General features: G+C 55.3%; 2 protein-coding genes across 4 annotated transcripts in view; one reads left to right on the plus strand and one right to left on the minus strand.

The window, feature by feature from the left end:
* Window positions 1-9,539: 9,539 nt before the first annotated feature.
* LRRC10B (leucine rich repeat containing 10B) lies at window positions 9,540-12,542 on the plus strand. Its single transcript, XM_040255982.1, has one exon. The coding sequence runs from the start codon at window positions 10,539-10,541 to the stop codon at window positions 11,415-11,417; it is 879 nt and encodes a 292-aa protein (XP_040111916.1). The 5' UTR covers window positions 9,540-10,538; the 3' UTR covers window positions 11,418-12,542.
* Window positions 12,543-15,672: 3,130 nt separating this feature from the next.
* The window catches only part of SYT7 (synaptotagmin 7), a 63,020-nt gene continuing 52,512 nt past the window's right edge, over window positions 15,673-26,180 (minus strand). For all 3 annotated transcript variants that reach the window (XM_040255984.1, XM_040255985.1, XM_040255983.1), the window contains 5 exons: window positions 25,737-26,007; window positions 22,644-22,813; window positions 21,888-22,002; window positions 21,188-21,387; window positions 15,673-19,060 (listed from right to left, as the gene is read on the minus strand). In XM_040255984.1, the coding sequence (XP_040111918.1) occupies window positions 18,956-19,060; window positions 21,188-21,387; window positions 21,888-22,002; window positions 22,644-22,813; window positions 25,737-26,007 (861 nt within the window). In that variant the 3' untranslated portion in view covers window positions 15,673-18,955. The remainder of the gene's footprint in view (window positions 19,061-21,187; window positions 21,388-21,887; window positions 22,003-22,643; window positions 22,814-25,736; window positions 26,008-26,180) is intronic.

Here is a 26,180-nt window from a genome sequence, read left to right on the forward strand (position 1 = left end):
CGGAGCCCCTTGGACATGGTTCCCACGTGTAGGTGCCATCCTCTCCGCACAGCAGATGTAGATTTCACAGGCACATACTCAGGAGCTTGGAAACGTACCTCGGTCTCTCTGTAAGTGAACTTAAGCACCCATCTCTTTGCTTCCAGTCCAGCTTGATCCCCTTTGAATTAAAACTGTCAACTGGAAAAAAAAAATCACGACGTGAAAGTTGTGAGTGAAGTTTTACTTGGGGCAAAATGAGGACTATAGTCTGAGAGGCAGCATTTCAGATAGCTCTGAGAAATTGTTCCAAAAAGGTAGACAGGAAGGTCAGTGTATATGCGATCTTTAATGAAGGCGGAGTACATGAAATTAAGCACATGTTTTTCTTGGACTGTAGCCTGCCAGGCTCCTCTGTCCATGGAATTCTCCAGGCAAGAATACTGGAGTGGTTTGCCATGCCCTTCTCTAGCAGGTCTTTCCAACCCAGGGACTGAACCCAGGTCTCCACGTTGCAGGTGGATTCTTTACCACCTGGGTCATGGGGGAAGCCCCCCACCCACCGTTTTTTTAACAGAGGTTGCTGATAATCTCATGAAGGTTACTGCTAGTTACGAGGAGCAGACATCCCCACAAAGGATTTTAGTGCTTTTCTAGGTACGAGGAGATGCAAGAACTGGACTCAAACAACTTTTTTCTTGAAAATATTTAACTGTCTGAGGACCTATTCTGCCAGTTTCTGCAGGAGCACAGAGTGCCTCATTCTTGATCTTCACCCTGAACTCCTTTCAGGAGGTGTTCAAGGTCAGCAGCTGCACCGGCTCATAATGTAATCCTTGTAGAGGTAGATGCTGCTGTTGCTGCTGCTATTTAGTTGCTAAGTCGCGTCTGACTCTTTGCAACCCCATGGACTGCAGCCCGACATGCTCCTCTGTCCATAGAATTTCCCAGGCAAGAATACTGGACTGAGTTGCCATTTCCTTTTCCAGGGGATCTTCCTGACCCAGAGATCGAACCCAAGTCTCCTGCTTGGCAGGTGAATTATTTACCACTGAGCCAGCTGGGAAGCTGGTAGATAGCAAGTGCCAGCGTGTAGTTGGCAAAACTGTCCATCTGAGAATCCAGTCTGGTCAGGATCTGCTCCTGTTCTCTTTCATCTCCGTCCCCCGAAAGGTGCATACCTGCCTGGAGCTTGCTGCCAGGGGAGAGGCATCTGTCCGTGGCTGACTCCCTTGAGATGTGAAGTGGGCTTTGGTCATTCACACCTGTCCTGCCTGCATCTGCCTGGAAACAAGAGTGACACTCTGGCCTCTGGTTGCCAGGGTCACGCAACCAGTCCTTCAGCTGCCTTGCCTGGACCACACACTCAGCACCTCCAGGTCCATCAGCCTGCTCTCCGACACTCCAAGTCCTCCTTGGGGGTGCATAAACTTCAGGATGCTCCCCCTTAGGAAACAGGGGTCTATCGTGGATTCTGGGGAGGGTTCAGATCACCTCCATTTCTATTGAGGCTTCTGCATACAGGCAGGGCGGGAGGAGCTGTTATACCCTCAGGGCACACCTGCTAAGGGAAGTGCCGGTCTGTGGGCTTTTCTCCAGTTGCTGCAAGCAGGGGCTTCTTACGGTGGTGGCTTTTCTCAGTGTGGAGCATGGGCTCCAGAGCACAGGCTCTGTAGTTGTAGCCCATGGGCTGAGTTTAATCTGTGGCACATGGGATCTTCCTGGACCGGGGATCGAACCAGTAACCCCTGTATTGGCAGGCGGATTCTTTACCACTGAGCCAACAGCGAAGGCCCACTTGGGATCTTTTCATGGCACCCTCAGGCTCAGCCCGGGCCAGCATCCATGTTTAGAAGTGTGGCTCTGCCACCCCCCCCACCCAGCTCCCTCCTCTCCCGCCTGCCTGTTGAGCCTTCATCTCCTGTTGGGTGGGATCTTGACTCCTGTTGGGTGGGATCTTGACTTCTGTGATGACACACGCTTCCTCGTTCCAGGGCTTACAGCATCAGCTCCTGGCTCTCCAAGTTCAAAGCCTAGCTTTTTGACTTAACAAAAAATATTTCTCTCAGAACCTGCTCTGTGTTTCAAAGCCTCTTTTGCAACTTAAAGCCAAGGATTTGACTCTTTGTTCTGAGTTTCCTTTGGAGAGCAGAATTTGAGAAGCCAATTTAGCATCTGAATGGAGGGGAAGGGATATAAGGAAATTGCCTCCAGAGGAGCATCAGTTGCTATCTCAAGATAATGCCCAGCTCCAGCGTTATCTCACTGACACACGATCCTTCGAGGAGAGGAGGATTCCAGGTCTGGGACTAGGGTGAGGCGAGTGAGGCACTTCTTTGGGGAGAAGATTTAAAGAAGTGCTGCCAAACCAAGGAATGCAGACAAATATTAGTTTAATGCAGTAATTAAAAAAATCAAAATTAATGCAAAAAACCTCATGAGGAACACAGTAGTGAAATTTAAACACAGGATTCGTAACACTGACTTTCCCTGTTGACACATGATCCACTGTGGATCACAGCACTGGCTATGACCCTGCTTTCATTGCATTAAACTATTATTTCTCTTGATTACTGAGTTTTTTTGGTGCCCCCTTAAATTTTATGCCTGGCCCAAGTAACCTAGCTATCCCTAGCTCCCCTCCTCCCCCTTCTTCCCCACCCCCAATTCCACCACGGTTTGGGAGTTTCTCCAGTTGTGAGAACTGAGATTCTGAGAGGGTGAGTAATTCAAGTCAGGACAGATGGCCCCAGGGATCCTGTGGGAGGGACACTTCCCATCCATTCATTCAACACATGTTCGTTCAGTAGGTACAATGCAGTGGGCACAGGGCTGAGCACCATGAAACATCCATGAACAAGGTCTCCACCTTCATGCATCTTACATCTTTAGCACAGAGGAAAGTGAAAGTGAAAGTGTTAGTCATTCAGTTGCTTTAGACTCTTTGTGATTCTTTGGACTGCAGCCTGTCAGGCTCCTCTGTCCATGGAATTCTCCAGGCAAGAATACTGGAGTGGGTGGCCATTCCCTTCTCTACGGGATCTTCTCAACACAGGGATTGAACCCAGGTCTCCTGCATTGAGGCAGATTCTTTACCTTCTTAGCCACCAGGGCAGAAACAGACTTCAACTAATTCACAGTTAATTATTTATTTAATTATAATTGGAATAAGTACTTTGAAGGAGAAATGTGGGAGCTGAAGAATCTGTAACATCAGGGCTTGACTCCTGTGTTCTGAAGGATCTGGGAAGATTCTTTGAGAGTGGGAGGTTTCAGCTGAAATTTTAAGGGTAAGCAGTGCGAGTTAAGGAGAATGGGAAGAAGATGGACCAGCATGTGCAAAGCTCCTGGGGTAGAAAGACGCTGGTGCATGTGAGAAACTGAGAGAAAGTGTGTTAGACCAGGTGCATTCTGTAGCAAAGAGCCTATACCTCTAAATGGCTAAACATATTGAAAATGTATTCCTCATTTGTTACATCGTCTAACGTGAGTCAGACAGTGCATCCCTCGGGGCTCCAATTCCTTTCCACCGTTGACACTGCAGAAAATAAGAGAGGAGGATTGTGTAGGGAGGTGGCTGTGTCACTCCTGCAGGCATCCATTGGCTCAGGGCTCATCCCAGGGCCCCACCCCATCAGCCTGAGAACTCAGGAAGAAGCAGGGAAAAACAGAAGTTGGTGACCCTCAACAGCCCCCACCACAGGGAGGGGGACCAAGACAGGCTAGTTCTTGGTGGTCATGGTTGGGACCTGAGTTTATAGCCTTGGAGCAGAAGATTGGACCTACACTTGGCCACAGGTCTAGGAAGGTATTAACATATGGGCGGCAGTCATCTGTGACCACTGTGGCCTATTTCGGAAGGAAGTGCTCAGAAGTCATTTTGGAATGTGGAACCTACTAGAACCATTACTTTGATCAGGTTTCCATCCACAGTGTGGAGGCAAGGCCCTGGCCATTGAGTCAGCCTCCCTCTCTTGGCCATGTTGCTCCAGCTCCTGTGTCCTTGGGAGAGATGAAGAGGGTTTGTGGAGGTGGGGGTGGCTACTGAATAGAAAATGACACTCTCAGCTTTCAACAGACCAGGCAGGTCACTCTCAGAGCTCTGGTTTCAGGGGAAAATGATCTAAGTTATGTCTAGGCTTCAGTTTCCAGGGAGCCTGGGGAGCAGACGCTCAGAGGCTGAGGCTGGGCTAGCCTTGTGAGTCTGTTTGTCTAGAGAAAGGTTCTGGGCCAGTGAGGGGCCAGAGACTACCTGGAATTTGCTAATAGGCAAACCCTGAGCCCAGATCACAACCCTACGGGCCTCTTTGCTTGGCCCTCTCCAGCTTGTTCTGGGGTTCCTAGGCTTGCACTAGAAAGAGAAGGGAACGACAGAGGATGAGATGTATGGATGGCATCACCAACTGGATGGACATGAGTTTGAGCAGGCTCTGGGAGTTGGTGATGGGCAGGGAAGCCTGGCGTGCTGCAGTTCATGGGGTCACAAAGAGTTAGACACGACTGAGCAACTGAACTGACCTGAGACTAGACTGAGGGTTCTAGGACACCCCCAGTTGGGCAAACACTGAACCCCAGGGCCTGGAATCAAGATCTCCAAGTAGGACAGTCCTGGAAGTTTTTCTGCTGTCGGCAGGGTGGGAGAAAGCACTTGGGCATCCTGGGTGGTTCTTCTGATTTCCCACAGCCAAGAGGGGCAACAAGATACAGTGGGAGGAGGCCTGGTTCGCAATAAGATGGATTGGGTTGGAATCCTGCCTTTGCCCCTGAGCAGCTGTGTGACCTTAATCAAGCAACATAACTTCTCTGAATCTGTTTTTCTCATCTATAGGGCAGAGGGATTTAGTACCTGCCTGGCCAAGGCGTGGAGAAAGGTAAATCAGAAAACCCGGAGGTGCTCAGTAAATGGTAACCATCATCACTTTTGTGGCGGAGAACTCGGATGGGAGGGGAGCAAGCAGCACAAACTCCTCCCCTGCCTCCTCCCCCTACGCCTCACAGGCAAACATCTTTCTTGCAGCTTCAGCCAAAGGGATCCTGTTAAAATGTGTGTCAAATCACGTCACTTCTCTGTTCAAAGCCCCCAGGGAGCTCTCACCCAGGGTCAAAGCCAAAGCCTTCACAGGAGGCCACAAGCCCTCCATGGTCTGCCCTGTCCCTTCCTCTCTGTCCTCGTCTGTTGCCGAGCCCCACCCACCCTTGCTCCGTGGGCATTCTGTGGCTCCAGAACGCCCAGGCACACTCCTGCCCTGGAGTCTTGGCATTGCCGTCCCCTCTGCCAGGAACCTATTTTCCTCAGACGTCTGTCTGCTTTGTTTGTTCCTCCTCCTTCCAGTCTTTGCTCAAATGCCATCCTGCCGACGAGGCCTCCTTGGCCACTTGGTTTTTACTTCTTATTTCTGTTTTCCCTTTGATATTTATTTATTTATGTGTTTAAGTATGGCTTCATTGAGTCTTCGTTGCAACCTGAGGAGTCTTTCATTGCAGGTTCGCAGGCTCTTCTTTGGGACGTCCAGGCTTCTCTCTGGTATCTGCGTCTGGGATTAGTTGCCCCGACGTATATGAAATTTTAATTTTCTGACCAGGGATCAAGCCCACATCCCCTGCACTGGAAGGTGAATTCTTAACCATTGGGCCACCAGGGAAGTCCCTGACCACTCTGTTTTAAGTGGGGTCCTCAGTCCTGTCTTCTTATTTTAGCTCCTCTACAACTTGGCCATTGCCTGACATATTCAAACGCAGTTTGTTGATTATCTCCACTCATAGGGATGCAAGTGTCACAAAGGCAAGGTTTTTTTTGTCTCTGAGGGTCACATGCATAGCCATTCGCAGTGTCTGGGCATATGAGCAGGGGCTTCATGGTTGTTGAATGAATACCTGAATGATGGTGAGGACTCAATTTCTGGCTCATACAGGTAAAGGGAGTGGGCCATGGTACAAAGGACCTTGTCACTTCCTTTTTAGCCAAATGAGGGAGTTGGACTAGACCCTCGGGAGATGAGGAACCATGGGAATTGTAAGTGTCATTTAGTTCCTGCCTCCATGCACTTTTCTGGGGTGAGGGTCCCTGGCTTCTTAACAGAACCTGTGATTTTCCGATGTACCAACCACACTCCCAGGGCTGGCATTTCATGGTTGGCTCTAATAGGCTCAAAGCCTTGCTTTCTAAGAACAGATGATGCCAGCATTCCTTGATCTTATTCAAGTCCCAGCAGCCACAGAGGTCCTGGCTCCAAAGATGAGGGGGTGGGAGGTGAGGGGGAGATGGGGGGTTGGAACAGGGGATGGTGGGGGTGGGAACCAGAGGGGTCGTGGGAGGGTCAGTGAGGCAGGGGGCTGGGGTGGTCGTGGGGGCACAGGAGGGGCAACAAAGGGGACTTCTACATGACATGTGCTGTTTTCTTCCTTTTATTTAAAACAAACTAGATATTAAGCAAGTGTGACACAATGTGAGCAACTGTTAGCACTGGATTCTGGGCATAGGGATGTTTATCACAGAAAGCTCTGTACGTTTTCTGTATTTCAAAAATTTCTTTAAAAAAGAAAAAAAAAACAATGGATTTGGAAGCGGGTAGGACAGTTCTAGCTCCTGACTAGGAATGGAGAGGCTGTTTCAGGGGGCCTGAGGGGCCTGGCCTTTGGACATTTTTCCAGCACGTGTGGGCAGAGGGGCTGGCCGGGGTCTGGGTGAATTCTTGGAGCTGTCAGAGCCCCTCCTGGATCCCAGGTTTCAGTTTCCTGCCTTTCCAGGGAGTGGGGAAAGGCTGAGAGGCCCCGTGCTGGGGCTGAAGCTAATTCATTAGTGACGCCTCGACAAGGGCTGGGCGCCCGCAGCGCCAGCGTGATTCATCAACACGATTGCCCCGCTGCCAGCCTGCGTGGGCCCAGAACGACAGTGCACTTTACCTTTCCCCACTGAGAAGGGCCTGGTGGGAGGCGAAGGTACAGCATCTACCGAGAGCAAGCAAGAAAGAAGAGGGCTGGTCCCCTGTACCCTTGAGCCCAGGAAGCTCTGCCAAGGCCGGGGCTGGGGTGGCAGGGGCTCGGGGGTCCTGCCCGTGCTGGCAGAGCCCAAGAGGGCTGCTTGGTGCTGCAGCGCCAGCCCCAAGCATGTGGTGAGGGGGGCTGGCTGGGCTCCCTCCTCCACAGCAAATGTTCCCTTGGGGAAACTGCTGGCGGGGGTGGGGGGTGGCTCTAGGAGGTGGGGTGGGATGGGGAGGCGCTCTTTCTTGTCCCAGCTGCCTGGCTGAGTTTTCCTAGCTTTCTGGTCTCTGAGGTGTCAGCTCTTCCCAGAAGTTCTCCCAAATGAGTAGAAGGGAGAAAGTTGGTTTGGGGCTTAGGGGAGATCCAGAAGGAGCTGGAAATCCCACTGCCTGGGGCTCAGAATCCTCCTCCATCCCAGATCTGGTGTCTGAGCCCCACTTATCCTCTGGTTCCTCAACTCAGCTCGCATCTTGTTAGTCTTCATTCCAGGGCAGCGATCCAAGGCTAGCTCCCAGCTCAGAGCAATACCTGCCTCTGTGTTCCCCATCACCTGTTCGCCCCATGACATCCCTCGCCTGATTAAAACTGCTATTGCTCTGCCCTTTTGTTCCCTTATCCAACACATAGATATCAAGCATCTGAGCAAAAGATGCCAGGACCCCCCCCAAAAAAAAGATACACATGGAATAATTCCATTTATATGAAATTCAAGAGCAGGCAAACCTGACCCATGATGATAGAGGTCAGGATCACCGTTGCCGCTGGGAGGTGGGGATTGTCTGGAAGAGGCAGGTGGGAGGGAACTCTGAGTGATGGAAATATTACACGATGTTTACATCTGTCAGAACTCACCAGACCGTATACTTATGGCCTAGGCATTTCACGGTATGTAAAGTTTGCCTTCATCTTTTAAAATGTGGACAGTTTTCATTGAACCACCGCTATGTGCCAGACCCTGTGCCAGCAAGGAAGGAGACAAGTGTGCCTGCCCCGCCCAGCTTACATTTCAGGGGTTGTGGTTTTCATCCTCTTCTTGCATTGGTCCCTGCTGTCTGCCCTTGGACTGGCCTCCTGCCCTGACTGTAGTGGGGAAAAAAATGGGGATGGGTCAAAGGGCAAGATGCAATCTAGAGGTCTGTCCCATCAGCCAATTATCTTTTTTTTTTTTAATTTATTATTTTATTTATTTGGCTGTCCCAGGTCTTAGTTGCAGCATGCAAACTCGTAGTTGCGGCATGTGGGATCTAGTTCCCAGACCAGGGATGGAACCTGTGCTCCCTGCATTGGGAGCGTGGAGTCTTACCCACTGGACCATCAGAGAAGTTGCTCAGCCAGTTATCAACACACCAGTCAAGATGGGAAGGCAGAATGCAGGAGGCTTGGAGCCTACAGACTTGACTCCCTGACTGTATTCTCTCATCACTCTGCGATCTTCAGCAAGTTGCCTAATCCCAGAGCCACTTTCCTCATCTTTCTTATGGGATTAATAACCATCAGAATTAGAGGCTCTGCCGTGAGAAAATTCATGGTCAGAAGTGGAGTCGTTTCCATTTATTGGAATGGTACATGGTTAAGACTACTCCAATAAATGGAAACGACTCCACTTCTGACCATGAATTTTCTCACGGCAGAGCCTCTAACTCTGATGACGAAGGCATTCTTAATCCCGTAAGTACATAAGAGCGGCTTCCCAAGTGGTGCTAGTGGTAAAGAACCTGCCTGCCAATGAAGGAGATGTAAGAGACGTAGGTTCGACCCTTGGGTTGGGAAGATTCCCTGGAGAAGGAATTGACAACCCACTCCGTATTCTTGCCTGGGAAGTCCCATGGACAGAGGAGCCTGGTGGGCTACAGTCCATAGGGTCGCAGAGAGTCGGACACGACTGAGCACACACACACACACGGTTAAGAACACAAGTTGGAGAGGCAGTCTGCCTGGTTTTATTTTTATTTATTATTATTTTTGGCCAAGCAGTGAGGCATGCGGGATCTTATTTCCTCAACCAGGAATGGAACCTGTGCCCCCTGCAACGGAAGCGCCAACCTTAACCACTGGACAGCCAGGGAAGTCCCCTGCCTGGTTTAAATCCCAGCCACTAGCCAGCAGGGTGACCTTGGACAAGTCACCCATGCACGTGTGCATGCTAAGTCACTTCAGTTGTGTCTGACTCTGTGCGACGCTATGAACTGTAGCCCACCAGGCTCCTCTGTCCATGGGATTTCCCAGGCAAGAATACTAGAGTGGGTTGCCATGCCCTTCTCTAGGGGATCTTCCTGACCCAGGGATTGAACCTGTGTCTCCCGCATCTCCTGCATTGCAGGCGAATTCTTTACGGCTGAGCCACCGGGGAAGCTCCAAGCAAGTCACCCAGCTCATGTCAAACCCCTCTGAGCCTCAGTTTTTCCAGCTTTAAACTCGGGGCAGTGGGGGTACCTACCTCATAGGTTTGTGGCAAGGATTCAACGCAATGCTTTTAGTACCGTGCTGGGCACACGACAGGCTGGCAATAAACCAGAGGGAGTGTTTCTGCTGGCAGCTCTAGCAGGAGGGCTTGGAGTAGGAGGGGAGAAGTCGGGGCAAAAAGGCTGCTGGTGAGAGCGTGTGCAAGAGGAAGCGTTACAGAACGAGTGTGGTCACAGTTTGTGGTGCTCAAAGGTGCTCGTGTGCTCCAGTCCTGTGTCCACCGCAGTTACCCACCGACCTTGAGCACAGCTGGAGGAACTCGGCAGAAGGGGTGAGTGCGCTAACCGGGAACCTGCGGCTCGCTGAGGGTGTACCGGGCGGGGAGGGGTACGGAGCCAAGCTTGGGTCCCCGCAGATCCTCGACCCACCCTGAAAAAGCCCAGAAAGAGCACTGGCCTGAGTTACTCCCCTAATGTGACCCTAGCGGGAAGACTGGACGCACGCCGCTGGACACGAACGGCGGGCGTTGGCCTAGCCTCAGTCCCTCCTGGAGAGCCACTTGTCCAGGCTTGGGTCACGCGCCGGCATTTCCTCACTCCTTGTTTCCTTCTTGGACTGGCAGCTCTGGGCACCTACAAACCGCACACCAAACGGCTCGCGGTGGCTGGAAGCGTAGACAGCGTCAGTCGTCGGGTTTGTGTTGGCACGGAGCCAGGCTTGCGGGTCGCGGTTCTTGGGTTCCCTGGGTTAGTGCTGTCTCCGGTGCCCAATCAGTGGGAAAGCGGGCCGCGGGCCGGGGCTCCAGGACCCAACTCAGCGGCACCTTGGCCCCGCCCCGCCCTCCTTCCGCTTCATTGGCAGCTGCGCGCGCGTCGGGGGTTGCCAGGGCGACGGGTCTCCAAGCTGAGAATCCGCGCTAACTCGAACCAGTCGGCCTCCAGCGGAGGGAGCGGCGGTGGCCGGAGGGCGGGCGGCCGAGCGCGGCGCGCCGCGGCGGGGGCCCAGGGGGGCGCCTCCTCCCCGCCCCGCACGGCCTCCCTCCCGGAGCAGGGACAGGCCGGGGCGGGGGGTCCCGGAGCTAGCGCGGCCTCGGCCCCGTCTAGGAGGCCCAGGGGCCGCCAGGGCGGGGCGATGCCGGGCGGCGGCGGCGGTAGCCCCGCCCGGGGCTGGTGACCATGGGCATCGCCGAGTCTACGCCGGACGAGCTGCCGTCGGACGCTGAGGAGCAACTGCGCAACGGCGAGCAGCAGTTGGAGCTGAGCGGGAGGCGGCTGCGGCGGCTTCCCAGCGCCGTGTGCGCGCTGAGCCGCCTGCAGAAGCTGTACGTGAGCGGCACGGGGCTGCGCGAGCTGCCCGAGGAGATCGAGGAGCTGCGCGAGCTGCGCATCCTGGCGCTCGACTTCAACAAACTCGAGCGCCTGCCCGACGGCCTGTGTCGCCTTCCGCGCCTCACGCGCCTCTACCTGGGCAGCAACCGGCTGCTGGCGCTGCCCGCCGACTTCGCGCAGCTGCAGAGCTTGCGCTGCCTCTGGATCGAGGGCAACTTCCTGCGGCGCTTTCCGCGCCCGTTGTTGCGCCTGGTGGCGCTGCAGTCGCTGCAGATGGGCGACAACCGGTTGCGCGCGCTGCCCGCGGAGCTGCCGCGCATGACGGGCCTGCGCGGTCTCTGGCTCTACGGCAACCGCTTCGAGGAATTCCCGCCCGCGTTGCTGCGCATGGGCCGCCTGCACATCCTCGACCTAGACCGCAACCGCCTGGGCGGCTTCCCCGACCTGCACCCGCTGCGCGCCCTGCGCGTCTTCTCCTACGACCACAACCCGGTCACTGGCCCCCCCCGCGTGGCCGACACAGTCTTCCTTGTGGGCGAGGGCGCCGTCGAGCGCATGGCCGAGCGCGACGAACCCACGCCCCGGCCGCTGCCCAGGCGCCCAGCGCGGGCCTTTGAGGATGAAGAGGAAGAAGACCTGCTCATAGGGGGCGGTAGCTCCCGGGCTCTGGGGCCCCCCGGGGACAGCCTCCGCGCCCTGGAAGCAGCTCCAGGACTGGGCACCTGAGCCTGTGATCTGGACGATGAGCTTCGGCCAGTCTGGGAGGAGGGGCTCTGGGAAGGTTCGTGGGAACGGTGGGTTCCTACTTGGGGGCAGAGGAAGGGTCAGTTTGGGCACACTGCCAGGGACAGGCAGGCCTGGGGGCCATCTTCAGACATTCCAGGGTAATGAGAAGACTGCCTCCCGGCTGGTCCCTGGGCAGTTGTCAGGCCAAGAAGTCCCAGCTCTCTCCACCTATAGCTCGAATGGCCCCTGATAAAGTTCCTGACAACACAATAAAAGCACCAGCTTCTTCCTGGAACCAGGGTCACCACTGATCACGGAATCATCTCCTCGACTGAGTCTGGATGCCCAGGGCCCCCACCTCAGACAGGAGTTTGGATCTTCTAGGTCCACCCTTTCTGGCCCAGGAGCCACTACCTCTGGGTGGACCACATGCCTGCATGAGGCAGAAGTGCGAACAGAAAGAGGCCTGGCCCAGGGGTTAGGGGCTTGGAGCTGGAGCCTGTGCCCTGGACAGACAGGTGTGGGAGCCGGGGATTGGGGACCAAACACCACAGCTGTCCTTGCCCCTCCCCGGGGGCTCATGGTACATACCTCCCTCTCCAGGCCTAAATTTTGTGTGGGGAAGGGGTGGGGATGAGGGGGTCACCCAGAAGGCAAGGTCTCTGCCCTTGCCTTTTATTCTGTTCTCTTCTCCCAGATTGTGTGCGGAATCTTGCTGCAAAGAGAACAGGCCCTCCCTTCCCCACGACCTGAGCCTTCCAGCTGTCAGGTTTGAAAAGAAGCCACTGTGCCTCCAGGGCCTCCTGCACCAAGAGAGAGGCTCTCTGCTCTGGGCGGCTGCTCCTGGGTAGCCACAGCCTGGACTCTCCATTCCCTTAAAAGGGCAGCGTCAGGGTGGCTGGCACGGCATGGGGCAGGGGACGAGCCCTGTGTGCCTCCTCTCCGTCACCAGGACAGCCTCCAGTGGGTGAGGAATGAGGCTTTGCTCTGTAGTTCCCAGGGTCAGATCTTTCCCATCCAAGCAATAATGGGAGGAAGGCCCAGGGCCAGGGCCACTCAGGGACACTGTCTGGGGCAGGGGCCCCACATGGTGGTGTTTTCTTTAGGAAGAGAAAAAAAAAAAAACTGGCTGTAAACATAAATTATATTTCTTGGAGAAAGAATGTGCGTTTCCCACATGCCTGTTTATTTATAAGTCCTGGGAGCACTGGGTCCCGTTGCTGTGGGGACTCTGGGCTGCCCCTGGCACTGCCCTTTGTCCACGTGTCCCAACTCTGCGTCACAGTGGCCCCAGCCACCTCTTGTGTCCCATCTGGGGCAGGAGAGCTTGTCTTCAGTCACAAATGGCTTTGGCTGCTCAAGACTACTCTTCCGTCTGGCTGTGTCTTTCTGCTACCCAGCCACTGCCCCCCACCCCCAGCCTCCTTTCCCCGGTCTTCTCCAGCTTCGTTCTCAGATTCCTGACTCTTAATATATTTTTGAATCTCAGGCTGGCCTGACCTTTCTCTATTCTTTCACTGGTACTGACCCTGTTCCTCCCCATCTGTGACTATTCTTCCTTCCTTCCATCTCCCTGGCTCCATTTCCTCTCTCTGTTTCTTCCTCTTAGTCGCCTTTTTTTTTTTTTTAAGCTCAGTCATTACTTTCTCTCTTCATTGTTAAGGGGGGGATAAAAAGAGTTAATTTTTTTTTTTTTTTTAAGAGAGAAAATTGTAGAACATCAAGCCTGGAGGCCCATGTCCCATGAGAAGATGCTGCCAGGCCACCATCACCATGGCAACAAGGATAATGTCATATGAGGCCCAAAGGTCAGGCTTGGCCCAGCAGCTCGATGGCCACTGGGCTGGGCCTGCAGATCAGGAAGAGGCCAGGGATAGATCTGAAGGAATCAGCTTGGGAGAGTGAAGGCCTCCAAATGCACAAAGTGCTTGTAGAATGGGGAAGACTAGAGGCTGCCTTCTTCTCAAGGAAGAAAAGGAGCCTGGGGTTTGGCTGTGTCCCTCCCAGAGACCCTCAGGTACCACGATACCCCTGTTGAGGCTCTATCAGGGCCGGTGGTCCCTCCCCACTGGCCCACCTGCTCCCCAGCCCCCAGCTACCCGTGACTTATCACTTGGCCTTGGAGGAGCAGGGAGAAAGGGAGATGATTTTTATAGGGGCACTTGTAACAATGGCCAGGTCAGTGGTTCCCCACATTGTTGGGGAGAAAGTCAGGGGTGGGTTGGTTGTGGAGGAACAGGTCAGGGAAGCCCTGGAAGAGTTCAGTGTTTGTGCTGAGGATGCAGGGCAGAGGCAGGCTGTGGGGATGGTGATAAAATGAGAGCAGAGGCAGCAACGGGGCCAAAAACAGGCCCCGGGCTGTAAGTGACTTGCCCATAAGAGGATGTTAGGCCTGCTAACCCAGAGCTCAATCCGACACAGGAGATGCTACCTGCCTGTGGCTGGTAGTCAGGTCTGGGTGTGGAGTCAGTGGGAATCATAGCCTCTCTTCCTCCTGGAGCCTCCCAACAGCCAGCCCTCCCAGCTGGCAGAGCAGCAGAGACTGGATGCCTTCCTGGATTCATTACCATCATCCCCCTCTTCCCGCTTCAGAAAGCTTCTGAGAACAGGGTGCTCAGAAACTGGTGGCACTGTCCAGAAGCACCTCCCTTCCTTCCAGTGCCGTCACATGGGCTTGCTTAGCCATTGCCCCAAAGCTTCCTTAAGACACCTGGGCACTCTTGTTCTCAGAATGGACGTTTATTAGCACACCTGAGTGTGCCACGCAGAGCATGTATTCAGACAGGGGTCCCTGCCCAGGGGTGGGGCTCACAGTCTAAAGGTGGCACAGCTTGTACACACAAGACGCAGACACAGGGAGCGGGGCGTCTTCAGGGGAGACAGGTCAGGGAAGCCACGGCTGGGGCATACAGAGTGTTCAAGCCGCGTCCTTCTGGTCATCTTTGTGGGGCAGGGCGAGGTGAGCAGAACGTGGCCTGAGATGGCCTTCCAGAAAGCAGCGGCATCCAAGAGGGACCGGCAGGAGAAAGAGACCAGAGGGCAGTGGTCCCAGGCACAGGGAAGGATGGGGTAGCCTCTGCAGGCAGGGATGAAGAGAAACCCCACGAAGTAAAGGCAGGAGAAAGACGGAAGTGCAGGAGGAAGGAGGCTTGGAGCCCATGGCAAGGGGCTGTCACCTCTGCCAGGCCGAGCTGTCTTGCCTTTTAGCCTAGATTTTCCGGATCGAGCAGAAGCCCTGGCAAGAACTGCTTGTGAGGCTTACTTACCTGACCCTAGGGCTCCCTCCAACCTCTGAACCAGAGACATTTAAACCATATTGTCAGTATGGGGCAGAAGGGGAGAGGGCGGGCAGCTTCAGGTGGGAGTACTTCGTGCAGAGTGAGGAGAAAGCTGCCAGCCCCAGGTGTGGGGGAGCAAGAGGCAAGGTGGCCGCTCTAATAGGCGTGGACAGGGGCCAGCAGGTGGACACAGGGCAGTGGAGGGCTCTCCTTTCCTGTGTGCCCGTAACAGGTGTAGCGCTTCCCTTCTGAAAGCACTGGGAGAGCTGCCAAGCCTCGGTTTCCCCGGGCTGTGTGCAGGAGGGAAGGAGAAAGGGCAAGGATGGTTATTGCTCTTCTGTGGATGGAGGGAACTGCGGAAGGAAACAGCTTGCCCCGGGGCCTCTGTGTCTACTGGGGCCCACCTTCCTAGGTCCTCAGGCCGGGACTGGCCTTGGACGCTTTCGAGTTGAGACTTCTCTAATTCTAAAGGATGAAACCAGAAAAGGGTTGGAGAGAAGGCTCAGGTCCAGCCAACAGCCCAGAACTCCACAGGGAACAGAGAGGACACATTGGCCTGAAACCACAGTGGGCCTGTCAGAGTTCACATTGGTGGTGGGAAAGGTGAAGGGTCTCCCTTTGGTTTGTCTCACCTGCCTTGGAGGGTGGTAAGGGTCCCCTGGGAACTGTGGGGAGGGTGTGTTGGGCTGGGTGAACTAAAGGGGCACCCTGTAAGCCCTAAGGAGACTCCACTCCCAATAAGCCTTGCTTTAGGCATGATCCAGGGGGTATGGCTGCTTCCTGGATTTCTGGGTAGGTGGTGGGTTCATATTCTCAACCTGAAGATAGGCTAGAAGGGCCTCATCAAGTGAAGCTGAATCCCAAAGGTGACAGGTGAGGGGAGACTTGGCCCCAGGCTCCCCATCCCCATCCCCCACTTCCTCTTCCCCTGGGAGATAGTGGAGGGCTAGGACCCACGGAGGAAACAGCCAAGGCCCTACTTTTTCACGATCCTTTATTAATCAGAACGGGCCTTGCCACAAAAAGCAGGGCCCATCCCCACAAAAATATGATTTTGCAAAGAGGAAATCTTGCTGGCTTAGAGGGTGCATGTGGTGGAAAATTTTTGTATGTTTTTTTTCTTTTTCCCTCTTTTTTTCTTCAGTTTTTCTTCATTTCTCTTCGCTGCAATTTTTTTTTTTTTGTGACGGTGGGTTTTTGTCGTAGTTTTTTTTTTTTTTTTTTTTTATATATAAAACACTTGCGCTCAAGGACTCAAACACAATACAAACAGAAACCACCAATCCCCACCCCTGGGGCCCCAGCAAGACTGGGGACTCTGGGGACTCCCCTTGGCTTTTTGTGTGGCTGTTTTCCTTGTCCCTTCCCTGGCGTCTAGCGCCGGTGGGCAGGTGCGGGGTCCTGGGGCAGGTGGAATTTATACAGCAGTTATGTGGGGTGATGGTCACAAGAAAGGATACCTGAACAAGTTAACGACTAACTCTAGGGTGCCCACAAAGATGGTGGATGACGCTCAAGAAGGGTGCAGGGACACAGTGGAGAAGAGATAGGTGGGCCCAGGCCGGCCTCAGCTATCCCTGGAGGCTCTGTTGGGGGAGGGGCAGGCGGGCCTTGCCTTCAAGCTGCGGTAATAATACTTTGCTCGCGGGTAGCACCTTCAGAATCCTCCTGCCTCCACCCCCAGGTCAGGTGACGGCGGCCTTACAACCTCCCCCATGAGGTAGGTGAAGTATTATTACCATCATTTTACAGATGGGGAAACTGAGGCCCCGGGAGTGTGGGTGATCTGTCCAAGGTCCTGGGATGGCAACAGGGCGGTGCCCTTCCTCCACCCCCAAGTTCCCCCTTTCTCTGTTCCCTAAAGCCTTAGACCTCCCCCTGCCCTCACCCACACCACCCGCCTCTTCCCTTGCTAGCCCACCTTGCCCTTGGCCCGCCGCTTGCCACCCCTCCCCCGCGTCCCAGAGCTCAGGCTGCACGTCGGGGGTTGGAGAACCCCACGCGGGGTTCATCGCGGCGCCTGGGTGCTGTCAGGTTTGGAATAGGCAGGGCCAGGTGAGGCTCTCTGCATGTGATTGGCTAAGAGCTTCATGGGCGGGGCTCGGAAAACGGGGACGCATTGCCCCGCCCACTCAGTGCTAGTTGGTCCAATTCCCGAGAGCTCTGTAGCAGGCAAGGGGACCCGGGGCGGGGCTTGCTGTCCCACCGGCCTCGGGGTGGAGGATTTGAGGGCGGGATGGAGGCTGGCAGAGCCCCTCCGCTTTTCAGAGCTTCCAACAGCAACCTTTCTTCGCTTCCACTGTCTCCGGAGCCGCTGCCCTCCCTCCCCGCTGGGGGTTGGTTCCCCGGCCTGCCCGATAAGGGCTGTGCTATGAGGGCAGACCCCCATTTTAAGCAAAGCTACAATATAGAAAAATTGGGATTTACAAGGAATGTGGGTGACTACTTGCTTTACGTTAGCACTCTTCACTCTACAAAATGATTCACTTACTTTGTATGATATTCCTCCAGATCCTTAGGGTCAGGGGTAGGGACGAAGGCGTGAGAGTCTATGTAAGAAACTTTTGATATGGGCAAAAATGTGAGCAGAACGCTCAGCTCAAAGGGAAGTCTGCTTAAGGAACATGGTTCCCAACTGCCCATGCTTTTGCCGTGCAAAGTTGGGGACCTTTTCTAGAGTCTCCTTTCCTGGGGCGTTAGACCCATTTGGGGGTAGAGCCGTGGTCCCAGGCCTCGTCCACAGACTGTGGTGTGTTGGCGCCACCTGGCGGCGTCTGCCGGGAATGCCAGGCGCAAACGCGCGGACCCGGGATTCGAAGGCGGTCGCCAGCTGTCTTGTATCAACACCGGGACCCACGTGGGGATGAGGGGGCTTAAGCAGGGATCATCTTGAAATCTTCCCTCTCCGTGGAGTTGCTAGTTCTAGTCTCTGCAGCCGCGGAGGCAGGGAAACCACAGCTTCTTTGTGAGGGAGGAGGGCAAGCTCAAAACTCACAGGATCCGGGAATGCTCTCTGCTTCCTCCGCCTGAACTAGGGGACCAGGGGCGGTGGGAAAGGTGAGCTGCTCAAGTGATGCAAGGACAGAGACCACGATGGAATGACAAGGAAGGTCTCCGAGCGGGGATGGGGGCGTGGGGTGGGATGGAGGAGAGGGAGAATGTGTGTGGCAGGGAGGTCGGCAGAGAGGAGGAGGGGGAAGGAAGCTGGAGGGCGTGGTGAGTGCTGCCAGTGTGGCTGGGATGTGACACCTGGGAGCGGGGAGGGTGTCTTTGGATGAGGATGTTAGGGAAGAGAGCTAGTGGGGGCTTGGGACCCCTGAGACAGACAGGAGCAGAGGTGGAATATCATATGCACAGCGGTGCCTAAAAGGCAAAAACCGATGCTCAAGAGATGACGCTGCTGGGGAGGGAGCCGGTGGAGAGCTCGGGGAGGCGGGAGGAGAAGGACAGAGCCCAGGTCTCAGCCTAGCTCCTCTCTGCCCCTCTTCCCCACCCCTCTTTCCCTCCATCCCTGCCTCACCCCACCCCCTCACCAGCCTCTCCTCTCCCACCCCCTAGCTCTGTGCCTTGACTTCTCAAGCCTCCAGCCCACCCTGTCCTTTCAGCCTCTTCTTCAGCACAAGGGCCCCAGGGACACAGGGAGTGCGTGCTGCCACCCCCACACGTGCACGCACACACACGTTACAAACGCACGGTGGACACAACACAATACGCAGGGCTGCGGCTCCAGGACCCCCGGAGCAGGCTATATACTATCCTCGGCACTCAGGGCCCAGCCGGCTCCTGAAACTGCCCTGGAACAGGCCTCTCTCTCGGTCAGGCCAGGCCGGGGCCAAACGCCTCCGACATCCCCTCTCCTGGGCCCACGTTGGGGGCGGGGGAGGGGGCGGCCTTCCTCCACTCCTAGGCGCTGCCTTAAAGAAAACGGGGGACCGTGCCCACCTGCGGGCCTCTGGAGGGATCTGCCCTCTGGCTCTCAAGCTCACCTCCCGCTTCTTGAGTATCAGCAAGTCAGGAAGGAAAGGGGCGAAGCAGGCAAATGGCTCCCAGAGCCCCTCCCCCAGAGCTGGACCGGTGGGGAATAGGGCTGGTGCTCCCTAGAAGCAGGGCCCGACTGGTTCCTGGGACCTCTCCCTGGCCGAGCCCTCGGGATCCTTCCCTCACCCGTGGCCGGGGGGGCCAGGCCGGGCCTTGTGCATAAAGTGGTGAGGGCGTGATGGGGACCCGGCCCTCGGCCCCCTGGGGCTCCCTTGGCCCCATTCAGGCCTTCAGCTGGTGCCACTGGGCCACAGGCTGCCGGGGCCGGGCAATCATGTCCTTCCAGTGCTTCACCTCCCCGGGCCCACTCTTCCAGGACAGGTAGATCTGGGGAGAGAGGGAAGAGGAGGCATTAGTGGCACCCTCTGAGGCACTGTCCCTTCCCTCACTGGTGGTGACACTCCGTGTCCATGGTGGCCCCTAGCTTGTGATCGTGGGGACCAATGGGGTCTCTGCCTGCAGTGACAACCTACCCTACAGAAGCCCCTCCTATCTCCACCCACCCCCAACCAGCCTGACCTATCTTCCTTATTGTGCTTTCCCTCGGGAGCCTGGGCATGCCTGGACCTTTCCAATTAAACACCCAGCCTGTTTTGTGGTGGGAGATGGATGGGGATGGAGGCAGGATTCTCCCTCCCCTACCTGCTGGGCACTGTCTATCCCTCCTGACTGACAAACACTCTTGCACTTCATCGGCACGCTTACTACCTATCAGGCACGGAGCTAGGGACTTTGCATACATAGATCATCAAATCCTTACCGGTGAGGCAGGTATGTTACTATCCCCGTTTTACAGATGGAGAAACTAAGGTACAGAGAGTTAAGAGACTGACCCACAGTCACAGGATTTATGCGTGGTGCAGGAGGATTTAAATCTGGGTCTTTGGGGCTCCATTAGTTGTTCAGTCGCTCAGTCTTACCCGAGTCTTGGAGACCCCGTGGACTTTATACTATCAACCTAATCCTACCTGCTTCCATGTGAGAAGCTTCATAGCCCCGGAGGATGGGGGGAGGCTGTGTACATGATCCCCTGGCTAACCTCAGCCTTGTGACTGGTGGTTAGCTCAGAGCATAGGGCTCCCTAAGCTACTTGGGCCAAAGGGAGAACAAATCCACATTCACCTCGGTTCAGCCAGCAGAAGGTAGGACTTACCCAACTCTAAAAGACTAAGCTTGAGAAAAGACTAAGCTGGCCAAGGAAGGGCTCAACACTCACGGTCCCGTGGGATGTGGGTGATGCCGTCCTGGGGACCCGTCCTACCTGTGACCACAGGTCAGCAAGTCATACATACTCCCTGGGCCTTGCTGGATGGCCGGCAGGGCCAGCTGTCCTCTTTGGGGCCAGCTGCTTCCCTCCCACCCCCAATAGCTAGGTTCTTCATCCCCGTCTGTCTGAGGGGTGCCTCCACCTCGGCCCTCTTCCCTGTGGGTGCCCAGGTCACTTCCCATTTCCCTCATACCGGGCTATCCCCTGGGAGACGCATGTTCTCCCCTCACTTGCTCCTGGCATCTTTCCTTCCCCTGTACCTCCCTGGTCAACTGACTCCTGGCACTGTTTCTGGTCAAACCTCCATTCCCGATTGGATGCCCATGCCCTTACTAGGAACTTCTCAGTAATAACCTTCATTACGATAGTGGCTAACATACATGTTCCATGTGCTGTGTTAAGCATCTTGCCTGTGTTCTTTAATCCTCCCAGCACCCTGTGAGGCTAGGTTTGTCTTACTCTCATTTCAAGAGGAAGAATGAGGCTCATAAACGTTATGACTGTTAAGAGGCAGCACTGGGCTCTGGATCCAGGCAGGGTGATTCTCAAGCCCACACTCTCCACACTAAACCATAGCCAAAGGAGCAGACATTTCAAAGTAGAAAAGAGATGGTACGGTACAGAATTGCATCCTGGAAAAACTCAAGGCCAGGCATGGACTTTCAGTTAATATATGATGAAGAGAGGTCAGTTTCTGCAAGGAGAATGTCCACATGCCTCAGGCAGTTCTTACAACACCGTAGGGCTGGTATTATAGCTCCATTTTGCAAATGAGAACACTGAGGCTCAGAGAGGCAAGGTCCTACAGCTGTTGAAGAGCAGAATCTTCGGAGCCTGACTACAGCTCTCAATACAAGCCCCAGGCCGCTTACCCTCTGCAGGCAGAACCCAGGGCAACACTGATTTACCTTGTCAGAGGGTCCTGCCCAGAAAACCCTCTTTGGGGAACCCAGGACACTTTTCCCTATCATTTCCTTCTTTCCCTGCTCTTCCAGTGGTCTGTCCTGAACTGATGGACCCATGGGAGGACACTGGGGCAAATCTCGACCAATCCTCTCCTTTTCAGATGAAACAGAGAGACTGACCCCCCCTCTCCCTCCTGCTGTCTAGCCCTGTGCTCACTCACTACCCCGGCAGCTCCTTTTAAGGACACATCCTTGCCAGGCGCCCCACCCCACCCCACCTACCTTGCCAATGACGTCGTTGCGGCTGAGCTTGTCCTTGTCCATGACAGTGATAATGATGGTCGTCTCCCTCAGCTTCTCCGTAGGGATGTCGAAGGCAAAGGACTCATTGAAGATGGGGTTAAGGTTCCTCTTCATTGTCACTGTCTTCTTCTTCTCCACCCGCTTGTCCTTGTACATCAGCCACACCTTCACGTAGGGGTCTGGGGGACACCAGGGGGAAGGGTCAGAGGAGCAGAGAGGGGAAGCTGGGGCAGGAAGGGCTGTGCTCGTTCCCTGCGGGGTGAGGAAGGAGGAGGGCGGGGGGGGCCTGGGGCATCGGCAGATGGAGGGGCTGCCAGGGACTGTAGCCATTGCCTAGTGCTCTTCTGGGCACACAAACGGGAAGACTGAGAGGCTCAGATCTCACTCGAGGTCACAGATAAGACGTGTCAGAGCTGGGGCTAGAACCCAAGGCCCCTCCGCCTTCGTGTTCACTTTCTTCCCAATCCTGAGCAGGGCAGAGTTCAAGATGATGCTGACCCTGAGGGTACTCCAAAGGCAGCCACGAGGGCTGTAGGGTAAAGGCATGGGGACTGGAGCTGGGGTCTGGGGGTTGGGGGTGAAGCCCAGAGCCAGGACCCTGCTGTTCACATCCAGCATGACTCCTGTGCACCAGAAGCTCCCTGGCCCGTCCGCCCCCGGCCGTGAGAGGTGCCAGCACCTGACGTGCCCCCGATGTCCATGGCTTTGAGGTTCCGGGCTTTGATGATGTTCACGATGATGGAGTTGGCAGAGGGGTTGTAGCAGAGAGACAGGAGCAGCTCGCCTCGGCTCCCCTGAGAGGGAGAACAAGAGGGCAGTGGGGACCAGGGGACCCCTCCCCTGGCACCTGGGTGCTTACCCACCCCCTCTGTTTGTCACAGCTGCACAGCTGGTTTCCCTTCATCTGGCAGGTCTGGGCCCTGCTCCCCAGGCTCTCTATCACCGCCCAGCCTCCCCAAGTGCTGAGCATTGGCATTGGCCTCCAGCCAGCTTGTGGGAACTCAGGTCTGCTAGGCCCCGCCTACCCACCCCGCCCACAACCCTCCTGATTCTCTGCCATTGAGGAGGGACTAGGACCCCATCTGGACTTCCCTGGTGGCTCAGATGGTGAAGAATCCCCCTGCAATGCAGGAGGTGTAGGTTCAATCCCTGGGTCGGGAAGATCCCCTGGAGAAGGGAATGGCAACCCACTCCAGTATTCTTGGCTGGGGAATTCCGTGGACAGCCTGGTGGGCTACAGTCCATGGGGTTGCAAAGCGTCACAGACTCAATGGAGATGAGTTTGAGCAAACTCTGGGAGATAGTGAAGGACAGGGAAGCCTGGCAGGCTGCAGGCCATGGGGTTACAAAGAGTCAGACACGACTTAGCGACTGAACAACAACCAGGACCTGGTTTCTTAGCTGCCCAGCCGGGGACCTGCAGGTAGGGCCTTACACTCCCATCGCTGCATGGCTTCAGATCCTTCCAGAAGGTCTGCATCTGGGTCAGGTCCACCTTGTTGAGGGGGATGGACACCTCCCCGATGGGGTCGTTGCGGCTGAAGCGGTCATAGTCCAGGACCTGGAGGTAGAGGACCCTCTGCACCACTTTCTCGTAGGGGAAACCTGGGGGACAGACAGTGCAGATGAAGGGCAGGACAGAGCGGCCACATGGAGCCTGGGCAGGGCAGCGCTACCGGGAGGAACGTGTGCACTCAGACCTCCCTGAGGTGTCAGCAAGGACTGTCATTTGTCTCCTTCGACAGTTCTGCAAGGTGGATGGCATCATGTCCATTTTACAGATGAGGAGACTGAGGCCCAGATGGCTTACATTATCAGCCCAAAGTCCCACAGCTAATCAAGAGCAGACCATTCATTCACTCATTCATCACGAGACCATCTGGTGGCTGGGCAGTGCCCCCCCTTGCCCTCTGGGCAGCCCTGCCACTGCCAATCATCCTGAGACAAGTCTGGGCACGTGGCCTTGCCTGAGATGGCCACAGCTGCTAGAAAGCAAGGCCCAGGAGGACACAGGACAGAGGGAAATGGCAAAGGTGGAGAAACAGCACTGGACTCCTGTCTTAGGACTCCCCATTTTCGCCCTAGCCTCCAGCAAATGCATCAGCCTGTCCGTCCGTCCTTCCTCAACAGACCAGCAGCCATCCCTGTCTCCACTGCCACCTCGCCATCCAAGCCACTGGCACCTCTTGGCCAGACAGTCACAAGAGTCTCCAAACAGCCCTCCCTGCTCGTGAGCTTTCTCCTAGAGCCCATTCTCAACACAGCAGCCAGAGTGAGCTTTTAAAAATAGAAATCACATCATGATATTCTCCAGCTTAAAGCCTTTCAATGGCTCCCAGTGCACTTAGGATAAAAGCCGGGTGCCCTGCCTCAGCTTCAAGTCCTTCTATAATTTGGCCCGCTGTCCTCTCCCTGCTCACCTTGTGACCGCTCTTCACTCAATGACTGGGCTCCAGCCACCCTGGCTTTTCTTGCCTTGGCCCCACCACGCCATGTCTCAGCTTATCCTCTTCCATCAGGTCTCAGCTTTCTTTCCTGACGTCCCAGAGGGGCTCGGATCCCCTGTTTATACACTAGCCCGTTCCTTTCACAGCACTTATCACAGGCTGCACTAGAGATTTATGTTTCCTTCAGTCTGGCTTTCCCAGTAGGCTAGAATTTCCAGGAAGGCATCTCTGTCCTCAGCTACCACCGGATCCCAGCATCTAACACCATTTCTGGCACGTAGTAGGCACTCGATTAAATATTTGTTAAGTGAATCAATCATTGAACAAATGCCCGTGAAAGGGCCTGATGGAACAGCTGGACCTCAGGCCAGAGTGGAGAGCCAGGGGAAGGCGCTGGGACAGGATGGAAGATACTGGGCAGCCAGAGGAAGGTCTGAAGCCTCCGTCACTCACTCGGCTTTGGGAGGCTTAGTAGGAGGAAGAGCTGACCTGGGAGAGCAGGGGGTGTGGGCCAGCCTGGAGGCCTCAGGTGATGTGATCCTGAACCAAGGTGTGAGCTGGAAGGAGAGAGAATACTTAAGATCCTAGCTCAGCTGGTGGAGAAGATGAAGGGAGAGGAAGAGTTCCACAGGATTCTGGTGCCTTCTACCAAAGGTGCCAGCAGCACGGAGTTGCCTCTGATAGGGGCAGGTGCACTCGAAGAGGAAATTCTTTGTCCCTCGAGACCCCAGCTTCTGAATTCTTGAGAGGGCCCCATATCGGGGGCGGCTATGGGCTATGTCTTGCTCACTTTGGAATACCCAGACTCCTGTTCAAGTGACTTTGTTTTCACCTCACCGTGCAGTTTATGGGATCTTAGTTCTCTAACCAGGAATTGAACCCAGGTCCTTGCCAGTGAAAGCATGGAGTCCTAACCACTGGACTTCCAGGGAACTCCCTAGGTGATCTTTGGCATCTGTTTAGGTGAAATGCGCACAGACAGGTGTTCTGGAAAGGTTGAAGGCTCCAAGAAGTCCTTGAACCTGAGTCAGCTCCCTTCAACACCAGTCTCCTATCTGGAAAACTCCTATTCATCCATCAAAACCCATCATGAATGATCCTGCTTCTGGGAAATGGTTTTCAATGTCACCAACAGGAGTTTATATTGGGCCCTTGCACATCTGCCATGCAATGCATGGTTTACCTATCTACACATCTGTGTTTTCCAAGGAATGCCTTAAGGGTCATAATGGTGCCTCATTCTTTTCTGTACCCTCAGTACCCAGGACAGTGCCCAGCCCATAGTTGATGCTGGGTAAATGTTTGCAGAAAGAATCAGTGGATTGAGGCTCTGCCCTTAAACTTCGCCCGACCAGCTGGCCACCTACACCAGCAGACAGCTGAGCCTCTCATTGGTTATGCCATCTCTAAACTGGCCCCCATGCAGAACTGAGGACCCCATGCAGACCTGAGGAGGGAAGAAACAAACGAACACCCACTGGCTCCCCCTTAAGGACTTATTTAGTGGGTGAGCTGGCTGTCACCCTGCCAAAGGGTGTTTAACAAACTGATATAAAGTGTTTTCTGGGTGTTGTGAGTGCTTCTACAGTTGGCTGATTTGTTTAACCCTTACTATTATCTTAATTTTACAGCTGGGGAAACCATGCACAGGTTCAGGAACTTGCCCCAGATCACACAGCTAGTAAGTGGCAGAGCTGAGATTTGAACTTAGGCAGCCTGGGCCACAGCCTGGGCTCTTACCCCCTACACTGTGGTCACTGCAGGTGTTCCCCCTCTGGATCCTGTGGTTGCTGCCCCTCCCTCCTGCATGCTGAGGATGGGTCCTGTGTCCGGGCAGTGGCCCAGCTTTCCTCCCTGCCCTCTGGCTGTGATGCTGGCTCCACTCAGCCCTGTAACCTCATCCCAGCCAGACACGAAACACACCAGGGTGACAGGGCCGAGTTCCTGGGCCTGGGTGTGTGTGTATCCGTACAAGTGTGTTTGTGCATGCGGTCATCTGTGTGTGTGTGTGTGGCTGGGTGGTGCGCAGGACAGCCAAGGGGAAGAGGGGGACTCTGGGGGCAGGGGCGGCACGGCCTCACCTTCGAAGAGGAAGGTCTCGTTCCAGTGGGGATTCAGGTTCTTCCGCTTCACCTTGGTCTCCAGCTTGTGCTTCTTGTCTGGCAGCAGGTAGATCTTGACGAAGGGGTCGCTGGTGCCGCTGAAGTCCTTGGCCGGCAGCTCCTGGGCCTTCATGATCTTCACGGTGAGCGTGGACTCCTGGAAGTTGTAGCCGACGCTGAACTGGATCCGGCCCAGGTTCTCTCGGCTACAGCCCTCGTGGGCCTCGTCCTCCTCGGAGCCTGGGGAGAGCTGGGAGCAGGGGAGAGGCAGGCAGCGTTGGGGAGAATTCTGCTTCCCCAAGCCCCCTCCACAGCCCAGCGGGGTTGGGAGGCCCCGCCCTGTGCCCAAGGCCGGTCCAGCTACGGGAGCTGCCTCCATCCCTGCCCCGTCACCACGTGGGGTTGGTGGCGGCACCTCTCCTG

This window comes from Oryx dammah, unplaced genomic scaffold (assembly GCF_014754425.2).
Source record: "Oryx dammah isolate SB20612 unplaced genomic scaffold, SCBI_Odam_1.1 HiC_scaffold_15, whole genome shotgun sequence".
Lineage (NCBI taxonomy): Eukaryota > Metazoa > Chordata > Mammalia > Artiodactyla > Bovidae > Oryx > Oryx dammah.

Excerpts from the sequence above, each read along its gene's own strand:
- LRRC10B (XM_040255982.1), top strand. The coding sequence starts at position 10,539 with ATGGGCATCGCCGAGTCTACGCCGGACGAGCTGCCGTCGGACGCTGAG.